This window comes from Gracilinanus agilis, chromosome 4, assembly GCF_016433145.1.
Source record: "Gracilinanus agilis isolate LMUSP501 chromosome 4, AgileGrace, whole genome shotgun sequence".
Lineage (NCBI taxonomy): Eukaryota > Metazoa > Chordata > Mammalia > Didelphimorphia > Didelphidae > Gracilinanus > Gracilinanus agilis.
The window spans coordinates 18133388-18155712 of record NC_058133.1 but is presented as its reverse complement, the minus strand read 5'-3'; the positions used below and the strand labels follow the sequence as shown (position 1 = coordinate 18155712).

General features: G+C 38.0%; 1 protein-coding gene across 3 annotated transcripts in view; it reads right to left on the bottom strand.

The window, feature by feature from the left end:
• Window positions 1-22103, bottom strand: part of LOC123247875 (cytochrome P450 2J2-like) — a 29961-nt gene extending 7858 nt beyond the window's left edge. The window contains exons 1-6 of one of the 3 annotated variants that reach the window (XM_044676929.1): window positions 21869-22103; window positions 15298-15460; window positions 8043-8192; window positions 5934-6094; window positions 4099-4287; window positions 2662-2797 (exon numbers count right to left, since the gene is read on the bottom strand). In XM_044676929.1, coding sequence (XP_044532864.1) covers window positions 2662-2797; window positions 4099-4287; window positions 5934-6094; window positions 8043-8192; window positions 15298-15460; window positions 21869-22060 — 991 coding nt within the window. In that variant the 5' untranslated portion in view covers window positions 22061-22103. Of the gene's footprint in view, window positions 1-2661; window positions 2798-4098; window positions 4288-5933; window positions 6095-8042; window positions 8193-15297; window positions 15461-16328; window positions 16368-21868 lie in introns of those variants that run through there. The other 2 variants (XM_044676928.1, XM_044676930.1) reach the window with 2 other exon arrangements.
• Between the last annotated feature and the right edge of the window lie 222 nt (window positions 22104-22325).

Sequence of the window (22325 nt, the reverse complement as noted above, 5' to 3'; positions counted from 1 at the left end):
TATATATATATATATATATATATATATATATATATATATCCTTTATCTTCTGTCTTAAAATCAGTATTGTGTTTTGGTTCCAAGACAGAAAAGAAATAAGGACTAGACAATGGGGGTTAATTGACATATTCAAGGTTACATATCCAGGAAGTAGGAAGTGTCTTCAGTCATATTTGAACCTGGAACCTCCCATCTCTAGGCCTGACTTTTGATGAACTGAGTCACCTAGGTACCCTTTTGAATAACTCTTAATGTGACCAGGATGTAGGTGTTACACAGTCTAAGATCCAGCAAAGAACATAGAAAGAGTGATCAGATATGTACTAAAAGAACTCAGAGGGAACAGCATCATGAAAACCTAGAGAGAAGAGAGTGTCATGGAAGAAAGAATGATCTATAGTGTAAAAAGGAGGTAAAAAAAGATGAAGACTGAGAAAAAGTCAGTACATTTGGTGATTGAGTTACTTTGGAAAGAGCGGTTTCACTTAAGTGAAGAGGTTGGAAGCCAGACAGTAGAAAATTAAGAAGAGAGAGATGAAAGGGAGTGGAGGCATTTTTGTAGATGACCTTCTCAAGTAGCTAGTTGCAAAAGGGAGGAGAACTATGGAGTGGATGAGTAGTGGGGAAGGCTCAAGTGAGGGCTTTATTTAAAATGAGGGAGAAAGGGGCAGCTAGGTAGCTCAGTGGATTGAGAGCCAGGCCTAGAGACTGGGAGGTCCTAGGTTCAAAACTGGCCTCAGGCAATTTGGAACTATGCCCAAAGAGTGATAAAAGAATGCCTACCCTTTGATCCAGCCATACCATTGCTGGGTTTGTACCCCAAAGGGATCATAGATAAACAGACTTGCACAAAAATATTTATAGCTGTGCTCTTTGTGGTGGCAAAAAACTGGAAAGCAAGGGTATGCCCTTCAATTGGGGAATGGTTGAACAAATTGTGGTATATGATGGTGATGGAATACTATTGCACTCAAAGGAATAATAAACTGGAGGAATTCCATGTGAACTGGAAAGACCTCCAGGAATTGATGCAGAGTGAAAGGAGCAGAGCCAGAAGAACAGTGTACACAGAGACTGATATACTATGGTAAAATCTAATGTAATGGACATCTGTACTAGCAGCAATGCAATGACCCAAGACAATTCGGAGGGATTTATGGAAAGGAACACTATCCACATTCAGAGGAAGAACTGCAGGAGTAGAAACACAGAAGAAAAAGAACTGCATGGACATTTGGGTTGATGAGAACATGATTGGGGATGTAGACCTGAAAAGACCACACCCATGTAACTATCAATAATGCGTAAATAAGTCTTGACTGACCACACCAGTGGAAATGCGAATTAGCTACAGCAGGGGGAGGGGGTGGGCCGGGGGATGGAGGGGGTGAAGGGGGTGAAGGGTAAAGTAAAAACATGATTTATGTAACCAGGGAAATTTTTTCTAAAAATAAAAAAAAAATTATTAAAAAAAAAAACTGGCCTCAGACACTTCCCAGCTGTGTGTCTTTGAGCAAGTCACTTGACCCCCATTGCCTACCCTTACCACTCTTCTGCCTTGGAGTCAATACACAATATTGACTCCAAGGCAGAAGGTAAGGGTTAAAAATAAATAAATAAATAAAATGAGGGAGACCTGGGCATGTTTTTAAGTACTAAGGATGAAGTCAGCTGATAGGGGATGATTGGGTATAAATGATTGGGTGGGAAAGATAGAAATGATCATTAGCTAAAGAAAAAGGGATGGAATGGGATCACTCGAATGTATAGAGCATTTGACTTTGGCCAGGAAAATTGACACCTCTTCATGGGAGATAGGGGGATGCAGGCAATAGCAGAAGGCATTTGGGTCATGTGGGATGAGGTGAGGAGAAGAGGGAGTTCATAGAGAATGGCTTCAATATCTGTAAACCAATGATTGTGGGAGTGATTTAAGCCCAAGGGTTGGCCAGGCAAGATAGGTAATACCACAGTGGGGCAAGCTTTGACTTGAACTCTTTCACCAAGACTTGATCAAAATGGGGAAAGAAAGAAAGTGTGATTAATGTAGGGGTGATAGCCTGGGAGGGAACTGAGGGGTCAAAAGTTTGGTAGTCAATGAAGGTGAGTGGTGTAGATTGTCAATAGATTATGACCAAAGAAAAGAACTTCAGAATTCATGAAATGGCACATTTGTGAGTTATGGCCAGGTCCCACATTTAGAGTGCTTATCACTAGGTTAATGCTTATTGGACATGAAATTCTTAGTACCTTCTTCTCATTCCCCATCATCCTTCCATGACCATTATAGAAGCTGGAGCTGACTGCAAGGAGTGAAGTTCATTTTGTGCCATTCTTCATGTTGAGTTGTTATGACCTTAGATTTCTGGGCTATCATGGAATTGCTGTTTGCTACTTAACCAGGCTTGGCTTCAGGATATATGTGCCAACTGTTGTGCCTCTGCTCTGTGCCTTTCAATAAGCACTTATTTATTAAGAGACCACTCTGGGCAAACACAGGCCATCTTGAGTCCAAGCTCAGGGCTCCATCTGCAATACCTAGAAGTATGTACGTAAACTACTGTGCAAATCTTATAGCTCTTTATGAATAGGTCTTTTTTTCCCTTAGCAGAATCCTAAAAGGGTACATGATTTTTTGATGGTCTGAGGCCATCACCATACCTTGAATTTCTGGATAAAGGGCCATGTACAGCAGAGCCCACCGCAGAGTAGTTGAAGTTGTCTCTGTCCCAGCAAAGAAGAGGTCCAGGGTGCATGAAGCTAAATTGTCTTCATTAAAACTAGAGCTGACATCACTCTTGAATTAGAAAGGCAAGCTTCAGTTGGTTAATTAAAAAAATAATTCCATCTCTCTTTAAATATCAGTAGCTTAACCCTAAATGGGGCATTGGGAAGGTTGAAGGGACAGACCCTGGGCTTCCCTTTAACCCCCAAGATTATAGTAAGTGTGCATAAGAATGAAAGCTCCTTTTTCCATTGACAACATGTTTGACACCTCTAACCCAAAGTTAAACTGATACCTGAATTGGAAACCTAAAATATGCCAGCATTTGCTCACTTGTCTTTAACCCACAACTCTCTGAGCCAGCTTATTCCACTCTCACTGAATTTTCCCCATATATTCCCAGCTAAATTTTGCCTCATAACACTGTTCCACTTTATTCTGCTTTCTGGGAACAAGCAGAGCCATATAGTCCCTCCTCATCATGACAGATCTTGTACCATGTGCAGATAGCTACCATGATCCATGAAGTCATCTCTTGTACAGGATGAAAATGTACTGATACTTCAACAGAACCTCTCAGAGCATGAATTACAGGGCCCTCTATATGTTGGCTGCCTTCCTCTCAATGTTTTCAAGCCTTTGAATGTCCTTCCTCAAAGGTTACCCCAGAACTGTACACAGTTCTTATGGGGTTTATTGAATATTCCCAAGTGGATATATTGCTGCTTTGGAGAACATTCAGCTTTCTGACAATGTTAACATTTGAATTGTGTCCAATAAGATGGGGAAATTGGCCCAAAAATTTTAACGAAAGATCCTAGTCCCATCTCAACACAAATTCTCTGACGTGTTTATATTTTGATGAATTAATAGAGATGAAATATCAGGGCCAAGTCTTAATCCCAATCTGAGTAGTTTATAGGGTGCTCACTTGGGGACAGAAAGAGCTGAGTTAAAATCCCACCTCAGATGTCTACTAGCTATGTGACAGAGGCAATTTGATTAAAGTCTCTTTGCCTCAGTTTCTCCATTTACAAAGGCAAAGTGTTGAACTCAATGAGCTCTATGGTCCCTTCTAATTCTAAATAAAAACTGTGAGTTCTCTATCACCAGCACTACATACACACAACCCCACATAACCCCTCCACACACTACACATACACACACACACACACACATCCATCCCTTGTATAACATGGAAAATTGAAATAATATTATTTATTCTTGGGACAACTCAGGATTGCCATTGAGGGAACATGCTCAGGTTATGAAGCAGATGTAAAATTCTGAACATATTAACCTACTTCTCCCTCCTTGTCTTAGCCTGCATTTTATTTTTTTCTTTTAAAGTATACAGTATATACTTTTTGTACTGTCTCCATTACCTTGGACAGCTCCTTCAGGTAAGCATCAATGTAGTCCTGGGCCTCCTCTGAGCTCTGATCTTCTTTGTGTTGTTTGATCACATGGGCTACAAAAGACTGTAGTTTCTTCCATTTTCTAAGGAGCTTATGGTGAGGTCCTGGCAAGAATCTCATTATCCAAGGAAATATTTCGAATAACTAAATATTATAAAATGGGAGAGAGAAAGGAGGAGTTCTGTTAGGCTTTCCTATCCCTTTATATTCCTTAATCTAAGTCTGGCCAGAGTTTTTGCCCTTTTTGTGTCATGGGTTTACTATAATTCCCTGTCTAACCACCTCCAAAACTCATCCTCCCCTTAATCACTGTCTCTCCATTCATTCTATTGCACTCATAACAACCAGGATGGCATCCAACCATCTCTTGTTTCATACAACAGCCTCTTAACCATCTTCTGAGGCACTTAAAATTCTTTTCAAGGCTGCCATCAGTCATTCTCCCTTTTTACTCAGTCACACAACTTTGAAGGAAGGAAAGGCGAAATTCTTTCTGGGGAAATTACTAGTACTTGAGCTTGGGTTTTCCCCTCAGCCAAAGAGAATTCTCTTCTATTGAATTTCTATTTTGCTCCCCTTTGTCAAATGAGAGCTAATGTTATTTATAGTCACTATTCTTCATCATTTTCTTCCACAGCCAGACTTCTAATGAGTCAAATGAAATCTTGAACAAGTGACTAATTTCATGAGTCTCACTGATCAGCTTGGAGGCAGAGTGGATGGAGGGCTGGAGTAAAACTCAGGTAGGTCTGAGTTAGAATTCTAGCTAAGACATTTATTAGCTTATTAATGAGGCAAGTCATTAACTTCTTTTTAACTTCTGTTTCCTTATCACTAAAATCTGTATAATAATAGCAACCAGTTCAAAAGGCTGTTGTGAGGGAATACAGAAATCATTGAGCCTATAGGCATTTATTTAGCAATTAGCATTTTAACACCTACCCTGTGCCAGGCACTGGGCTAAGTTTTGGCAAAGCAAAGGAAGGAAAAAAAAACAGTACCAGTGCCCACATGGAACTGATCCAATATAATGGTGATGAGAATGAGCTCACATTCTAATGGGTGACACAACATAGAAACAGCTAGGTACATGCGAGATATATGGATAGTAGTAGAAGGATCATCTCAGTAGGGAAGGCACTAAGAGCTGGAGACACTGGGGAAGATATCTTGAAGCTGAAGGTAAAATTTGAGCTGATTCATGAAAGAAGCCAAGATGTAGAGATGAAAAGGGACAGCATTCCAGACATGAGGAATAATAAGTGCAAAGTATCCAAATTTGTAGAAAATATATGTAAAGATTTTTATAAACCTTACATGTAAACTTAACAAAAATGTAAGTTTAACCAAAAAAAAAGCTTCTAATGACTACAAAAATGATTCCCTTATATTTAATGGCATTTGCACTTACTTGAGTGCATGTTTTCTCCACCAGCAGAATATTGTAAATCACCAAGGGCAGAACTTATTTCATTTTTGTCACTGTATCCCCATTACCTCTCATAGTACTTGGGATATTGTCAGTATTTAATAAACGTTTATAATTTGATTATCTAGGCAAGGATCCACAGTACTTTGGAAAAGCCCGGGGCTGCCAGGCATAGCCTTTCATGTCACTGTTTATAAAACTCTTGTTTCTTCCTTCTTCCCTTCACCAGTACCTTTTTCTGCTCAGAGACTCAGTTCCTGCCAACCTCTCACTGCCTTGATTATTTCTTTTCTGGTGAAAGAAGAATACTACCCAACTGAGGAAGAGTTGGCCCTGCACAGAAAGGATGACGGTCTATTACCTGACACTCCCACCTTCCTTGAAGCAACATGACTTCATCCATGATCTTTAGCAGCTCTCGAAACTGGGAATCATGGTACTCAAAGCGATGCCCGAAAGTAACAGAACAGATGATATTGGAAGCAGCGTTGTTGATCTGAAAGTGGGGGTCAAAGGGCTGTCCTGTGAACCAGAAGAGAAAAAAGATGGGCTACTCTTCATGTGATGCTTGTTAAAGTAGCCTAGCATCTCTTTCTATGTTTTTCTCTTCAACAATCCCCCCCCCCAATTCCCTTCATGTAATACAGAACTGCTTTGTTATTATTGTCCATAAGCAGAGACTGCTGAAAAAGATGTGATAAAAGAGAAGAACATGCCCATTTTTTGTTTTAGTCAAGATTAAGATTTACTTCTCATATGTTGTTTCAACATAAGTTACCCGTACGACTTTGGGTAAGTTACTTATCTCTCTTTGTCTCCATTTGCTCATCAGTAAAATGAAGCAGTTGGACTAGATGACCTCTGAGGGAGGTTTACCTTTCTATCTAGGATTTTATGCCTGATATATGATGTGAGTAGCTTCACAAAGGTTTGCCCATCTGTGTGCAATACACATGAGTACACATGTGCGTGTGTGTCCACCCATATATGTTAGCATACAAAAATACTCATGACTTTCTGGACCTGGGGATACTTGTATGCATGTGAATAGTAAGACTGATATTACAATCAGAAATATCAGAATGAAAAGAAAATATATGAAAAGGTAAATCAGGATGAGAAGCAGTAAGATGTAGGATACAGATACTGGAACTGAAGGCAGGAAGATCTGGGTTTTCATCCTGCCTCCGACATCTACTGACTGGGTAATCTTGGTTCCAGGGCCTTTTTTCTATTGATTGTTTCCACTTTCTGTCTGTATACTGTTTGGATGTGTTCTTTTCATGTTGCCTTAGAATGGGACCTCTGTGAGGAAGGTGACTATCTTTTTCCTTTTTTTAAGTTTCCCAGAATTTGGCACAGTCCCTGGCATATAATAGGCACTTAATATTTATTGACCAAATAATTGACCTTGGGCAAGTGACTCAGTTGCTTTATTTATTCACCTATAGAATAGGAAGGAGGGCTGGACTTGATGTCCTTTAAGGTTTATTCTTACTCTAATTCAGTGATAATAAGAAGAACTAGCAGAAAAGGAGGAGAAAGGTGAAATGGAGGAGGATGGGAGGGAGGAAGAGAAGGGAAAGGAAGAAGCAAAGGAAAAGGAAGAAAAGTGGAAGAAGGCATAATGTCCACAACAATGTTTTGAGAAAAGTTAACTGGAAAAATGTAAATACCTGGAACAATGCTATGATAATCGCAATTCCAGAGGCCCATGAAGGTCCTTGATGTTCCCTTCCTGATTATGAGGTAATGGACTTAGGATATACCATGAGATGTATATTTATGGACATGGCCAATATTCTTATTGTGCTTGACTTTGTGTATTTGTCATGAGGTTTTTGTTTTTCAGTTGGAAGAAGCAAGAAAATAAATTATTAATGAAAAAAATAAGAATTGAAAACAGCATGAAATATGTATGCATGTATGTACATATCCAGCTATATATTCTAAGGAGAAGAAAAATCAAAGAAGTCAGAAGAGAAAAGAAGAAAGAGAGGAATGAAAGGGAAGATACCTAGAAGAGGGAATAGATGAATAAGTAAGAGGTAAGGAAGAAGAAAGTGGAAGAAAAAAAGGTAGAGAATGGAAGCAGAACAGTATAGAGGAATGGTTAAATATACATGTCTGTTTGTGTAGGAGATTTGAGTGTTCAACCAAGGCAAGATGCCATATTTACCACTGTAAGAAGTGAGGCATCCAAGAATCTATGAGCTGATGGCAAAAGATGACTATAATATCACTAAAGAGAAGGATTCCTTTCTTTGCTTCCTGTCTCAATTCTTCCTATAGGGTCATGCTATGGCTTTGAAAATTTTACCTAGGTGAGAGAATTTTGTCTCTCTATAGTTTAGGAATGATCTGACTACTTCTACTTCTCTCAACCCCAGTTACAGATTCACTTTAATGATCATTTGGCCAAAAGGACAATTGAAGTAACTGAAAATATCTCTATCCGACCAGTGCTCACCTTTTTCTTCCCTGATAGCCTCAATGAGGTATGTGGCTTCTTCCTGGATGCGAAGTTCCAGGGTCTTCTTTCCCAAGCCAAAATTCCTTAGGGTCATTAAAGTAAATCTTCTTTGTTCTTTCCAAATTTGGCCATTAGACAAACTTATGCCTAAATTATAAAAATAATTTCTATCAATATTTCAAAATCTATGATTAAACTGCAGTTGTTATTCCTTTCTAGCAATGGAATTCAATTCAACAAGCATTTAGGAAAAAGAGAAAACTATTACATGCCATACACTGTGTTGGTTATACAAAGGGAAAAGAGTCAGACAGTTTCTGCCCCAAGGAACTTCTAATTGGGGAGATAACATTTAAGGCCATCTGTAGAGCACATGGAAAAAACCCCAAAGTCTGAAAGATAAAGCAAAGGGAGATGCCAATATCCAGAGGTACGAAAGGTCTATAAGTAGGCCATGGGCCTAGAAGTGTATAAGTATGAGTTGATGGTTTCCTCAGTCAGAGATGATTGACTGTTGGACAAGTTTGTGCTTTAGAGAAGAAAACTATGGACAAGAGGAGGAGCTAAAGGCTTCATCTGGATGACCAAATCCAGTGAGAACAGCCTAAACCATCTCTTATTACCCCTGATAACTTCAATGATGTCATAGCCTAATCATGGACAGGATGCCTTGCCCTGCTGTTGTTGGAAGTATCACAAACAGACTCATTGTCTCCTCTTTTCTCAATGTAATCTGGAATTGCATTGCTGGTTTTTCTCTACTCATGAATTAGAGTGGTCGTAGAAGAAGGACACTGGGATATGTCTTTCCCTGGAAATATCTTTCTTATAAAGAACTTGGTGATCAAGAAGTCAAGAAAAAGGCTGGGGGAAAAAGAAAACATCCAAAAAAAATCTAACTAAAATTTTTTATGGAAATAAAAAATAGCAAGGCACAAACCCAGAAGAGGACAGTGAAAGTAAAGCTGATATACAAAAAAACTTTCCAGGAAAATATGAATTGCTCTCAAGCTCTGGAAGAACTCAAAAAACTTAAAAAAATAATTTAAAAGAAAGCAAGGAAAAATGTGAAGAGAAATTAAAGCAATGCAAGAAGAAAATGACAGTTAAAAATCAGAATTCACCAAATGGTAAAAAAGCACAAAAATTCAACAAATAAAAGAGTTCATTAAATGTAAAATTGAGCAACTAGAAGCTAATAGCTTCATGAGACATAAAAAAAAACAATAATGCAAAATCAAAAGAATGAAAAAGCAGAAGACACCATGACATATTTCATTGAAAAAAAAGAATGACTTGGAAAATAGATCCAGAAGAGACAGTTTAAGAATTATTGGACTATCTGAAAACCATGATAAAAAAGTCTTGCCATCATAATTCAAGAAATAATAAAAAGTCTGCTGTGATATGTTTGAAAAAGAGAGAAAATAGAAATTGAAAATATCCATAGGTCACCTTTGTAAATATTCCCTCAAATGACAACTCACAGGAATATTACAGCTAAATTTAAGAGCCCACAAGTCAAGTAGAAAATACTGCTGCAGCTAGAAAGAAACAGTTCAAATGCCATGGAGCTATAGTTAGGATTGCATGGGATTCAGTGGCCTCTACCTTAAAGGAACAGAAAGCTTGGAATATGATTTCCACAAGGCAAATGATCTAGGTTTACAACACAGAATCACCTATCCTACAAAATTGAGTATATTATTTCAAGGGGAAAATGCTGATTTGATTAAATAAATTTCTAAACATTCTTTTTTTTCTTAAATTTAAAATCCTTGCCTTCCATCTTGGAATCAATACTGTGTATTGGTTCATACAGCTGGGAAGTGCCAGATTTGAACCTAGGACTTTCTATCTCTAAGCCTGGCTTTCAATCCACTGAGCTACCCAGATGCCCCCTCTAAACATTCTTGATGATAAGACCAGATCTAAATAGAAAACTTAATGTCCAAACAAGAGAAAGCTAAAAACCCAAGAGAAACCTAAAAACATAAATAGGAAAGACAATTTAAGGAATTCAATAAGGTCACACTGTATGTGTTCCTATGTGGAAAAATATTTGTAATTCTTAATTTTTTTATCAATATACAGAAAGAGTATACACAGACAGAGGGTGTAGGAGTGAGCTGATTAGAATAAGATATGCAAAAATAATAAAGGTGTACAAAAGAGGATTGCACTAAGAGAAAATAAAAGGGAGAGTTGGAACGGGACAAGTTATTTCCACCTAAAGTGTCATGAAAAGTGTATAGTGTAGGGGAGGATGAGGGTGGTGATGGGCAATGCTTAAATCTTACTTTCATTCTAATAGGCTCAGAGAGAAATAACAACCATGTTCACTCAAGTATAGAATCCAATTTTCCTTCTGTAGAAGTTCAAAGGGAATAAGAAAAGGAGTGGATGGTAATAGAAGGAAGGGGGAATTAAGGAGTGGTGATTAAAGGCAAAATACCTGTGAGGAGGAACAAGTGAAATGAGAAAGAAGAGAATCTAAAGGGGAAAATAAGATTGAGAGGAATGCACAGTTGGTAATCATAACTTCGAATGTGAATGGGATCAACTCACCCAAAAACCAAAACTGAATAGCTGAGTGAGATATTATGGACTGAAGATGAGCAAAATCCTCCTCAGATACAGGAAGTTAGATTGACTAAATTCTCATGTAAATTTAAATTTCCATCTAGTTGTGAAGGTAAGCTAGAAATACTTCTTTAAATGCATAAATGTCAGTCAGTCAGTCAACACTTATTACATATTGGGAAGGATATATATATATATAGATATAGATATAGATATATCAGTGTTCTAAGCACTGTTAAATACTTATAAATAAATATATATTAAAACACATTTAAGACCAATATAAAATTACTTGATATCAGTCACAGGGGTAGTTATTATTGGCAAGGGAAAGCTACTTGAGGAAGTTAAGAATGTCAATGGATACTTGAAAGATTTAAAAAGGCTAAGAAGTTGGAGTGAGAGTATTCCATACTAAGAATGGAATGTAGACATAGGCAAGGGCCAGAGGATAGAGCTTTGATCTTGTAGGTAAGAATATCTAAGTTTAAAATGAATGAAAATTTACAAAAACATAAATTGCTTATATTAACAAGAGACAGAAAAGAATACTTAAGTAATCCCATCTCAAAAAAATAAATTTAATAAGCCATCAATGAACTCCTCAAGAAAAAATCACCAGTACCAGATGGATTCACAAGTGAATTCTACCAAGTATTTAAAGAACAATTAATTCCAATACTATATAAACTATTTGCCAAAATAAGTAAAGAAAGAGTCCTACCAAATTCTTTTTATGACACAAATATGGTGCTGATGCCTAAGCCAGAAAGACCAAAAGCATAGAAAGAAAATTATGACCAATTTCCTTAATGAATATTGATGCAAATATCTTAAATAAAATACTAGCAAAGAAACTTCAGCAATACATCACAAGGATTATTCACTATGACAAGGTGGGATTTATACCAGGAATGCAAGGCTGGTTTAATATTAGGAAAGTCATCTGCATAATTAACCATATAAAACCATATCAGACTACAGAAATCACATGATTATCTCAACAGATGCATAAAAGGCTTTGACAAAATACAATACCCATTCTTATTGAAAACACTAGAAAGTATAGAAAAAAAGGGCCTTTCCTTAAAATAATTAGTATTTATTTAAAACTATCAGCAAGTATCATCTATAATGGGCATACCTTAGAAGCCTTCCCAATAAGATCAGGAATGAAGCAGGATGCCCATTATCACCACTATTATTTAATATTGTACTAGAAATGCTAGCTTTAGCAATTCAAGAAAAAGAAATTGATGAAATAAAGTAGGCAATAAGGAAACTAAGCTATCCCTCTTTGTGGATTATATGATGGTATACTTAGAGAACCCCAGAAAAACAATTAAAAAGCTAGTTGAAATAATTAACAATTTTAGCAAAGTTGCAGGATACAAAATAATTCCACATAAATCATCAGAATTTCTATATATTTCCAACAAAACTCAGCAGCAAGAGTTAGAAAGAGAAACTCCTTTTAAAATCACTCTAGACCAGTGATGGGCAAAATACAGCCAGCAAGCCAGATGAGTCCCCCTGAAATGTTCTATCCTGCTGCAGGATATTATTCCTAATCTGACAAATACAATGAGTAGGATACAATACAATGAAACTTCAAAAGAGTTGCCTTAGAAATAGATTGACAGATGAGCATTTCCTTTCCTTTGGTCCCCTCTTTAAAAAGTTTGTCTATCACTGCTCTAGACATATAAAAGATTTGGGAATCTATCTGCCAAGATAAACATAGTAATTATATAAACACCACTACATAACACATAAATATAATTAGATCTGAACAATTGGAAAAAAACATTAATTGCTCATGGGTAGGCAAAGCTAATAAAATAAAAATGGCAATCCTTCCTAAATTAATTTACTTACTCAGTGCCATAACTATCAAATTACCAAACCATTATTTTGTAGAACTAGAAAAAACAGTAACAAAATTAATTGAATGAAAAAAGGTTAAGAATATCAAGGGAACTAATGACAAAAAATGTAAAAGATGGTGGCCTTGCAGTACCAATTCTTAAACTGTACTATAAAGCAATAATCATCAAAACAATCATGTACTGGCTAAGAAATAGAAGGTTGGATCAATGGAATAGACTAGGGGTAAATGACCTCAGCAAATTAGTGTTTGAAAAAACCCCAAATCCCAGCTTTTGAGATAAAAACTCACTATTTGACAAAAAACAGCTTGGAAAATAGGAAAACAGTTTGGCATCAGTTTTAGATCAGTATCTCAAACATTTACCAAGATATGGTCAAAATGGGTATGTAATATTTATTTAGTTTTTAAAAAATATTATTTATTTTATTTCAGTAACAAATTTACACATTTTCCAAGGTTACATGATTTATTCTGTCTCCCTCCCCTCTTCTTGCCTGGCTCCCATAGTTGACAAGCAGTTCCACTGAATTCTACGTGTATTATCACACAAAACTTATTTCTTTATTGTTAATTTTTGTAATACAGTTAATCTTTTAAGACTAAAATCCCAAATCAAAAACTCAAAAAAATAAGTGACAAATCATATGGTTTCTTCTGCATTTTCACTCCAACAGTTCTTCCTCTAGAAGTGGATAGCATTCTTTTCATAAGTCCCTTAGGATTGTCTTAGATCAGTGATAAGCAAACTATGGCCTGTGGGCCAGATGCAGCCCCCTGAAATGTTCTATCCCGCCAAACAACATTATTCCTAATCTGATGAATACAATACAATGAAAATTTGAAAGAGTTGCCTTAGAAACAGACTGACAGATGAGTATTTCCTTTCCTTTGGCCCCTCTTTAAAAAGTTTGCCATCACTGGTCTAGATCATTGTATTGCTTTTAATAGCAGTCTATTACATTTGATTGTCTGTGGGACAATCAAATGTAATAGACAGCTATTAAAAATGCTTCTATTACTGTGTACAATGTTCTCTTGATTTTGTTCATTTTACTCACATCAGTTCATATAAGTTTTTCCAGTTCTTAAAGAAATTATCTGGTTTATCATTCCTTATAGCACAATAGTATTCCATCACCATCATTTACCACAATTTGTACAATCATTCCCAAATTGAGCTACATCCCCTTAGTTTCCAAGTTTTTGCCACCACAAAAAATGAAGCTATAAATATTTTTGTACAAATAGGTCCATCCCACAAAATGAGTATATAGTTTACATATAGAGAGTGATATTATAAGTAAACTAGAGGATCATAGAATAGTTTAGATCATAGAAAAGAAAGAAAGAATAAAAAAGAACACCTAGGTTTAAATTCTGCCTCTGAAATTTATTAATTATGTGACTTTACACAAATCACTCAATATCTCTTGACTTCAGTTATTTCATTTGTAAAATGGCAGATGGATGTAGGACTGGGTAGCCATGAAGTTTCCTTGCAAATCTAAATCTACAATTATATGTCTGGAATGGGGAGGGGGACTGGTAAGAGAGGGAAATATTGCCTGGCTAAAGTATAGAAAGATGATCTGTCACAAATGAAGATGGAAGGATTGTCTGAGGCAGCATCAATATGAAGAATTGCAGACACTCAGAATGTTGAAAATGGAAGGAATCATTGAGATATCTAGTCTAACAATATTTCCCTCCAACTGGGCCATTTCTATTCTTGGTAATACTTCTACTCTGTCCTTACTGACTTACCGTCAAAGTCTTGACAGTGACCTTTTCAAACCTTTTTTTTCCTCTCTCCTCTGTTTCTGAATTGTACATTAAACCAATCTCAGGGCAGATGTTTAAGCTCCCTATTTCTTATGAAAATACTCCTTCCATAGTTTTCAGTTCCATACCTTCATTTCTTAAATCTTAACAAAATTAACTCTTCTTTTTTCTGAAATAGACAAATAGGTACATCAAATCCATGCTAACTCTTGTACATTTGTTCCCATCCATTTCCCACCTCTTTCAATTTCCTGTCACCACCAACCCCGCCCAAAACTTTGACCTCAGACTTTGATTTTATTGAGTTCCTCCAGATGTAGGTGGCTTTGCTGGCACCTTTACTGTCATGTAGTCAAGGAGTCTAAAGGCAAAATCACAAATCCATAGAGTTACAGATTTAGAAGGGATCTCAGAGACCATCCTGTCTAATATGTGCACAGAAAAGAACACCAATAACATATACCAAGCAGCTTCTGCTTAAATATCTCCATTGAGGGGTCATCTACTACCTCTGGGAGTAAACCATTTCATTTTTAGATAGCTCTGATTGTTAGGAAGTTCTTCCTTGTATTCAGTCAAATTGTACCCCTCAGCAACTCTCATCATTTGCTGCTGGTTCTGTGACCAAGGAGAACAAGTGTATCCCTTTTCTATTAAGAGGCCTTCAGTATCCTTGAAGAAAGCTCTCATCTCCCTCCCTTTTCCCAGTGAGTCTTTTTGTCCTCAAGTTGTACATCTCAAGCTCCTTCAACTGGTTTTCTTATGGGATGAATTTGAACCCTTTGAAATCCCAGTTGCCCTCCCTTTTACCTCATCCCACTCTTAGACATGAAGGAAGGAAAATTCAAAGACCTATTGCTTCTATCATAATTCTTCTAGTCATATGACCTCTATAATGGGTTGGAATTCTCCAAGAAGGATGAAGGACAGGGGTCAAATATACTTTTCAAAGAAAATTGGAGGTATAAAATGTTTATTAAAAGAAAAAAAACTCACCACTGTTTTTAAAGGCATAAGAGCTCAAAGGAGTTTGTGGGCGATCAATAAACACCTGGCCTTGTTTGAGCAGGACTTCCTTTATCAGTGGTAATCCAGTTACGAATATCATGGGAGCACCGAACAGTTCCATGGAGAAAATGTTTCCATATTTCTTGGCAAACTGAAAAAGATTAGTTTGAATTGCTTACTTCTATTGACTCTGAGGCTATTTTTTTCTATAGGGTTATCAGATGTCTTTTTTAAAGCATTTTTTTTGTAATCCTATGTATTTTTTTCTTTGTTAAAATTTCCCCATGATTACATGATTCTTGTTGTCTCCCTCTCCTCTTCCCTCCCCCATCTCGGAGCTGACAAGCAATTCTACTGGGTAATACATGTATTATCATGTAAAACACATTTCCATATTATCCATTTTTGTAAACATGTGATAAATCACATGTTTTCTTCTGGATTTCTATCCCCCTGCCCAGTTCTTTCTCCAGATGTGGATAGCATTCTTACTCATAAGTCCCTCAGGATTATTCTGGATCATTGCATTAGCAGCAAATTCTATTACATTTGATTGTCCCACAATGTGTCAGTTATTGTGTACAATGTTCTCCTGGTGCTGCTCATTTCACTCCACATCAGTTCATGGAGGTCTTTCCAATTCTTATAGAAATTCATCAATTCCTTATAGTAAAATATTATTCCATCACTATCATATACCACAATTTGTTCTTGGTTAGCATTTGTTAATGTCTTATTATGTTCCAGGCAATGTCCTAAGGGCTAGGGATACATAGAAAGACAAAAAAATAGGTCCTGTTCTCAAGGAGTTCATACTCTAATGGGGAAGACATTATGCAGATATCCATGAACACCTCCTTCTCCTAAAAAGAAAACAACGATACTCAAGGCAAACTGGCATTTTTGCATCTCTAGTTCTCTTCCACTCCTTCCCCAAAATGATTTGACCTTGTCATGCACACAAAAACTCCTTTCACCATGGACCACCCAACTTACATGTTGACACCTTAATACTCTGCTTTCTCCACCTCAGAGTGGGTCTCCTTCAGCATTACCAGGAACCATACACCAGTGGTCTTTCTACTCCCTGAATTCCCTCATCAACTGCATGGAATTGATCCTTCACAAATTCTCCAATGGTAAACAAGCAATTTTACTGGTTAAACCCCCAACCAACTCAAATTTCCACTGGTTTTAACATGTGTCATCAATCAAGACCCATTTCCATATTATTGATAGTTGCACTGGGGTGGTCTTCTTGAGTCTACATCCCCAATTGTGACCGCATCAACCCATGTGTTCAAGCAGTTGTTTTTCTTCTATTTCCACTCCTGCAGTTCTTCCTCTGAATGTGGGTAGCATCTTTTCCATAAATCCCTCAGAATTGTCCTGGATCATTGCTTTGCTGCCAGTACAGACGTCCATTACATTCGATTTTGACTACAGTGTATCCGTCTCTGTGTACAATGTTCTTCTGGCTCTGCTCCTTTCACTCTACATCAATTCCTGGAGGTCCTTCCAGTTCACATGGAATTCCTCCAGTTTATTATTCCTTTGAGCACAATAGTATTCCATCACCAGCAGATAACAAAATTTCTTCAGCCATCCCCCAATTGAAGGGTATACCCATGTTTTCCAGTTTTTTGCCACCACAAAGAGCACAGCTATAAATATTTTTGTACAAGTCTGTTGATCTAAGATCTCTTTGGGGTACAAACCCAGAAATGGTATGGCTGGATCAAAGGGCAGCCAGTCTTTTAGTGCTCTTTGGGCATAATTCCAAATTGCCATCCAGAATGGTTGGATCAGTTCGCAATTCCACCAGCAATGCATTAATGTCCAAATTTTCCCACATCCCCTCCAACATTCATTACTCTCCCCTGCTGTCATTTTAGCCAATCTGCTGGGTATGAGGTGATACTCAGAGTTGTTTTGATTTGCATTTCTCAAAAAAATTTTTTTTAAGTAAAGGCATCAGCCACTTGTGGCCAGCAGCTCCCTTCCTTGCTTTTCCCCAGTTAGTTGGTCTCATCTTCATGCTGGGCAGCACATCTACTCATTTTGGAGGATTCTGAGGAAAGACCCCAACTTTCTCACTCTATTCCAATTTATGATCTTCCTGACCTGCCTTTCCCAAGCCTCTTTGTTTGGAGCATGACATTCTAATAATGTAAAATATCACTTCCAATGGAGTCCACTCAATTCAGTTTGATCCAGTTGAATTTAATCGAATTCAGCTCATCCCAACAAATATTACCTCATCCGATCAAGTCCCAGGTGTTCAGCTAGGATCTGAACAGGCAGTCATAAAAACAATCATTTATTCCCTTGAGAAGCTGACATAGGAAGGAAAGGATCTGTACATAGATAAGTAAATATAGAATGCAAGCAAAAGATTAAGTGATTTTAGGGGAGACTAGCACCTGGAACGTATCTGGAAAGCTTTCTGCAGGTTGTGGCCTCTGCAGAAAATGAAACTTTGATGGAATTTGGGAATTTCAATTTCAAAAGATTTTGGGGAAGAGGGAGTATACTCCAAGCTCTGAAATGTCTACCACATTCATGGCAGTACGCTAGGATGGGAATTTAGGACAACGTATGAACAACTTAAGAATTTAATATTAGGGAAAGACTTAGAGGCCAATATGTGTACTATTGCTAAGTTTATTGCAATGGTTAGAAGCTTCTTTTGTGGTGTTGTTAATCTCTCATACCTAGCACAGTACTTACAACATAGAATGTACTTATAAAACACTTGTCAATTGGTTGATTGATTAACTGACTGATTAGGTATTCCCCCAATGACACAGATCCAATTCCACTCATTAATAGTCTTCAAGGGACACTAGAAGGAAAGGCAATCATTGCTGTTGAGTATGGCTATGAGCTTCCCTGAACTTAGCAGAACTTGCCCTAGGAATCGATACCCAGAGAATCTGTCATCATCCCTTTATCTGAAGCCATCACACACTGGTAGGCCATTAGAACGCCTGCTTTTCCTTCCAGCACCTAGAAGAGTGAATGATCTTAAGGTGACAACACATGAAGACTGTTTTCTGAAGCCAGGGATATGTAAGCTTCAGAAAAGGAGATGAAGTGAAGGGTGGAATGTGTTAAAGGCTTGTGTCTTAAAATCTAGTAAGACTTGAGTTCAAATCTTAAATCTGACCCCCACCAGGAACCAGTCACCAAACCCTGACCAAGACTAAGTTTCTATATATGTTGTAGCTCTCTCCAAGGAGTGTGTGTTGAGGATCAAAAAAAGATAAGGTATGTAGAATTCTCTGAAAATATGCAAGGGGTATATCAACATCACCTAAGAGGCAACATGGGATACTGCAAAGAGATATAGCATCAGCATCAGAGACCTGTGTTTAAGTCTCACCTTTGACACGTGCCCACTATTAGACTTGGCAAGGCACTTAACCTTCCATTGCTCCAGGTAGGAGGTCTCCAGTGGGCTCTTTCTGTTTCTGTGCTTGGTCTGAGCTATCATTTTTATCAGTGACTTGGATAAAGACAAAAATGAGGTGCTTATTTGATTTCAAACAACACTAAACTAGAAGAGATAGTTGGGTGATGGAATCAAATGAAGTCAGACCTGGAGTTAGGAAGTTTCACATTGTTGAGTTCAAATCTGGCCTCAGACACTAGCTGAGTTATTCCGGGAAAGTAACTTTTCTTTGTTTGCCTTAGTTTTCTCATCTGTCAAATGAGCTGGAGAAGGAACTGTTCAACCATTTCAATATCTTTGCGAAGAAATCCTCAAGTGGGGTCAGAAAGATTCAGACACAACACGACTGACCAATAATTCCAAGGTGGAAGGGGCTAAGTGGAGAGGTGGTATGTTCTGTCACCTTGGTATGTTCCTACCTTTAAGTAGAGGCTGGGTGGCCATTGATATTATTGCAGAGGTTCTGTTTTTCAAGTAGATGTTGGACTAGGTGCCCACTTTGGTCCCCCCAAACTCTCAAATTCCACGATTCTGTTTTCTATCCCTAATCCTGGGAAGCTGTTACCTCTCTACAAGCCCAATGTCCAAGTATGGACATTTCTATAGATGACCACCCAGGGAAACCTGATAGTTCTTAGCCTATGCCAATAGGAGAATACAGCTGTGTGAGTAGCTGGGTCAGCACTGCTTGGGGGAGGCTGTTGGGATCTCTGAATGAAGTCAGCATTTGGTAAGAAAAGTAAAACTAACTGCCAGCTTGGCATGAATTTGCCGGTTAATGATTCCAAAGTTGCTTGGCATCTATAAATAAGCATTTTCCTCTTCTGCAGAATGGGTGGGTGACTAATACATGATCTGCCTCATGGAGTGGTGGTGATGAAAAGGCAGCTGTTCTCAACCTTAAGGCTTTGCAGAAATGTGACTCTGATGATGATTGTTTCCACTCATCAACCAAAGAGCTCTTTTGCAGATGTTGAGGCTACGAAGATGAAAGTAGAAAGATCCTGAAATGTGTGTGTGGATATGTATATTCATTTATATGTTTATATTCCCAACACACATATATTCACCTATTTTTATATATTCCCAATACATATATAGACATAATACACATATGTATTTGTGTACATATATGTATATTAATAAAATAGTATTGCATCAGCAGTTAGGGGATTAGAAAAGATAACGTACTGAAGTTGATGATTCAGCTGAGTCTTCAAAGAAAATAAGGTTTCTTGGTGAACAACGTGAGGAGGAAGTTCATTCCAGGCAGGGGACACTGCCAGTCCAAAGGCATGGAATGTGAAAGAGTATCATGCATGAGGAGTATCAAAAAATATGTTTGTCAGAGTCATATTATTTATGGAAGCGAATTGATTTAAGGACATTTTTGAGTTCAATTACTCCAAACTTCTTATTTTATAGATGAGAAAACCAGTACCTAAAGTGGTGAATTGATTTACCCAAGGATGCCCAGCAAGGGTGTGGTCACACAAGGATTATTTGTCAGGGCAAATCAAAACAAGTATAATTGTCAGGGCCATCACAATTAATCACACCTGTATTACCAGTTCTGTCTATGGGATCTGAGGATTAAAACGTTCTCTTTCAGCATATTTACTATGAAATAGAGAGATGGAGAATGGAAATAACCAAGCTCTGCCTTTTTTCCCCTTATGTTCACTTTTTTAAAGACCCTTCCATTCTGCCCTAGAATCTGTACTAAGTATTGGTTCCAAGGAAAAAGAGCAATAAAGACTAAGCCTTTGGGGATTTCTAACTTGCCTTTGATCACATAGCTTGAAAGGTTCTGAGGCCTGATTTGAATTCAAGACCTTCTGTCTCCAGATCTGGCTCTCTGTTCACAGAACTACCTAACTGCCTCTCTGCCTTGGTTTTTCCAAACTGCTCTCACATCTGTTAATTCCTTTGATCCCCCCATCATTATCAAACAAAGAAATATTTGTAAACCACCTGGTGAATCTTAAAATACTGCAAAAATTCTAATTCTAATTATTAGAAATCAATTGTTAATTTATGTACCAACATACCAGTTGATAATTCATTTAAGTATAATAAAAATCAGTTCTTATTACTAAACTTAATCAGAAGGAACACTACAGGAAGGTGGCACTGTGCCAATATTATCAGTCATAATCAACCAATAAGGCTAGTGAATGTCAGATACCTGATGCAGCTTGTCCAAAGTCCTAAGATCAGAGACCTAAAACACTGATTCTTAAACTTTTTGTGGGGTCGTCCCTTTGGTAATCGAGGGAAGTCTAGGAGTCCCTTTTCAGAAAATGGTTTCTAAATGTGTAAAATAAAATATATGGGATTATAAAGGAACTCAATAATCATTTTAACAAAGGTTCAGTGGTCCCAGATTGAGAACCTCTGCTTCAAATGTCTGAAGGCCCCTATTCCATTTTCTGCAGTCAGTCAATTGAACATTTCTCAAGTGCCAAACACTGTGCTTAGCTCTGGGGACACAAAAAGAAGAATATGGCAGTCTCTGTTCTCAAGGATTTCATCTCTCATTTTACAGATAATAACAATAATAGCTTATATAGAATTTATACATGCATACACATATAAATGCTTAATGTGTTCCAAGCACTGTGCTAAGCACTATACAAATGTTTGTCTCATTTGATCTTCAACACAACCCTGTGAGGTAGGTGCTATCATTATCTCTGTTTTACAGAAGAGTAAACTGAGGCAATAAAATAACATTATTTCCATTTTGCTTTATAGTTTACATAGACTTTACATGCATCATCTCAGTTGATCAGAATCACAGGTCAGAAGGGATCTCAATGACCATCTGATCCCAACCATGTAAAAAAGGTTACTCCACAATGACTCATCCCAGGAGTGATGAGCATCTGAGTTTGTCAGGGTCCCACAAGCAGTAAAAGTCAGAAGAGAAATGAGCACAAACCAGATCTTCCTTCCATGCTAAGAGTCTGCTTCCCAGGGAGGGTCAGAGCCTCAATGGACACCCAGACTTGTGGCCATCCAATCTAGCATATTTCTTAGGGCCTCAGTTCCTTTGTCCCCATCAGGATCGATGGATTCTCACCCTCCCATCTCATTTCTTACCTCTTGGAAGGTGTCTTGGGGATTTTTAGGGCCCATCTGAAAGATGTTGCCAATTATGGGCAGTCGAGGAGGGCCCGGGGGAAAATTAGGGCGCTGCCTCCTCCTCTGCACGTAACATGCCAGGATCAGGAGAATGGCAGACAGGAGGAGGAGGGTCTGCAGGGAGGCTCCTTCCCAAAGAGAAAGGAACATGATTCTCCCAGGGAGCTGTACTCTTCCCCAGCTCCGGCACCAATGCCAGCCAAGCCAAGCTACTTCTCCTACAGTAGCAGCAGCAGCAGCAGCAGGGCGACCAGGATCAGAGCTCAAGTGAGAGACAAAGCTTGAGCTGTGTTTGTCCCTTGGAGCAGCTGATAGGGTTGGTTTTTGTTGGCCAGCCAGTGAGAGCTCCAGGAAGTGCGAGGCTCTCTTCCATGCTCCACCTCCCTGCTCTCTGCCAGGACTTTCCTCCTGAGAG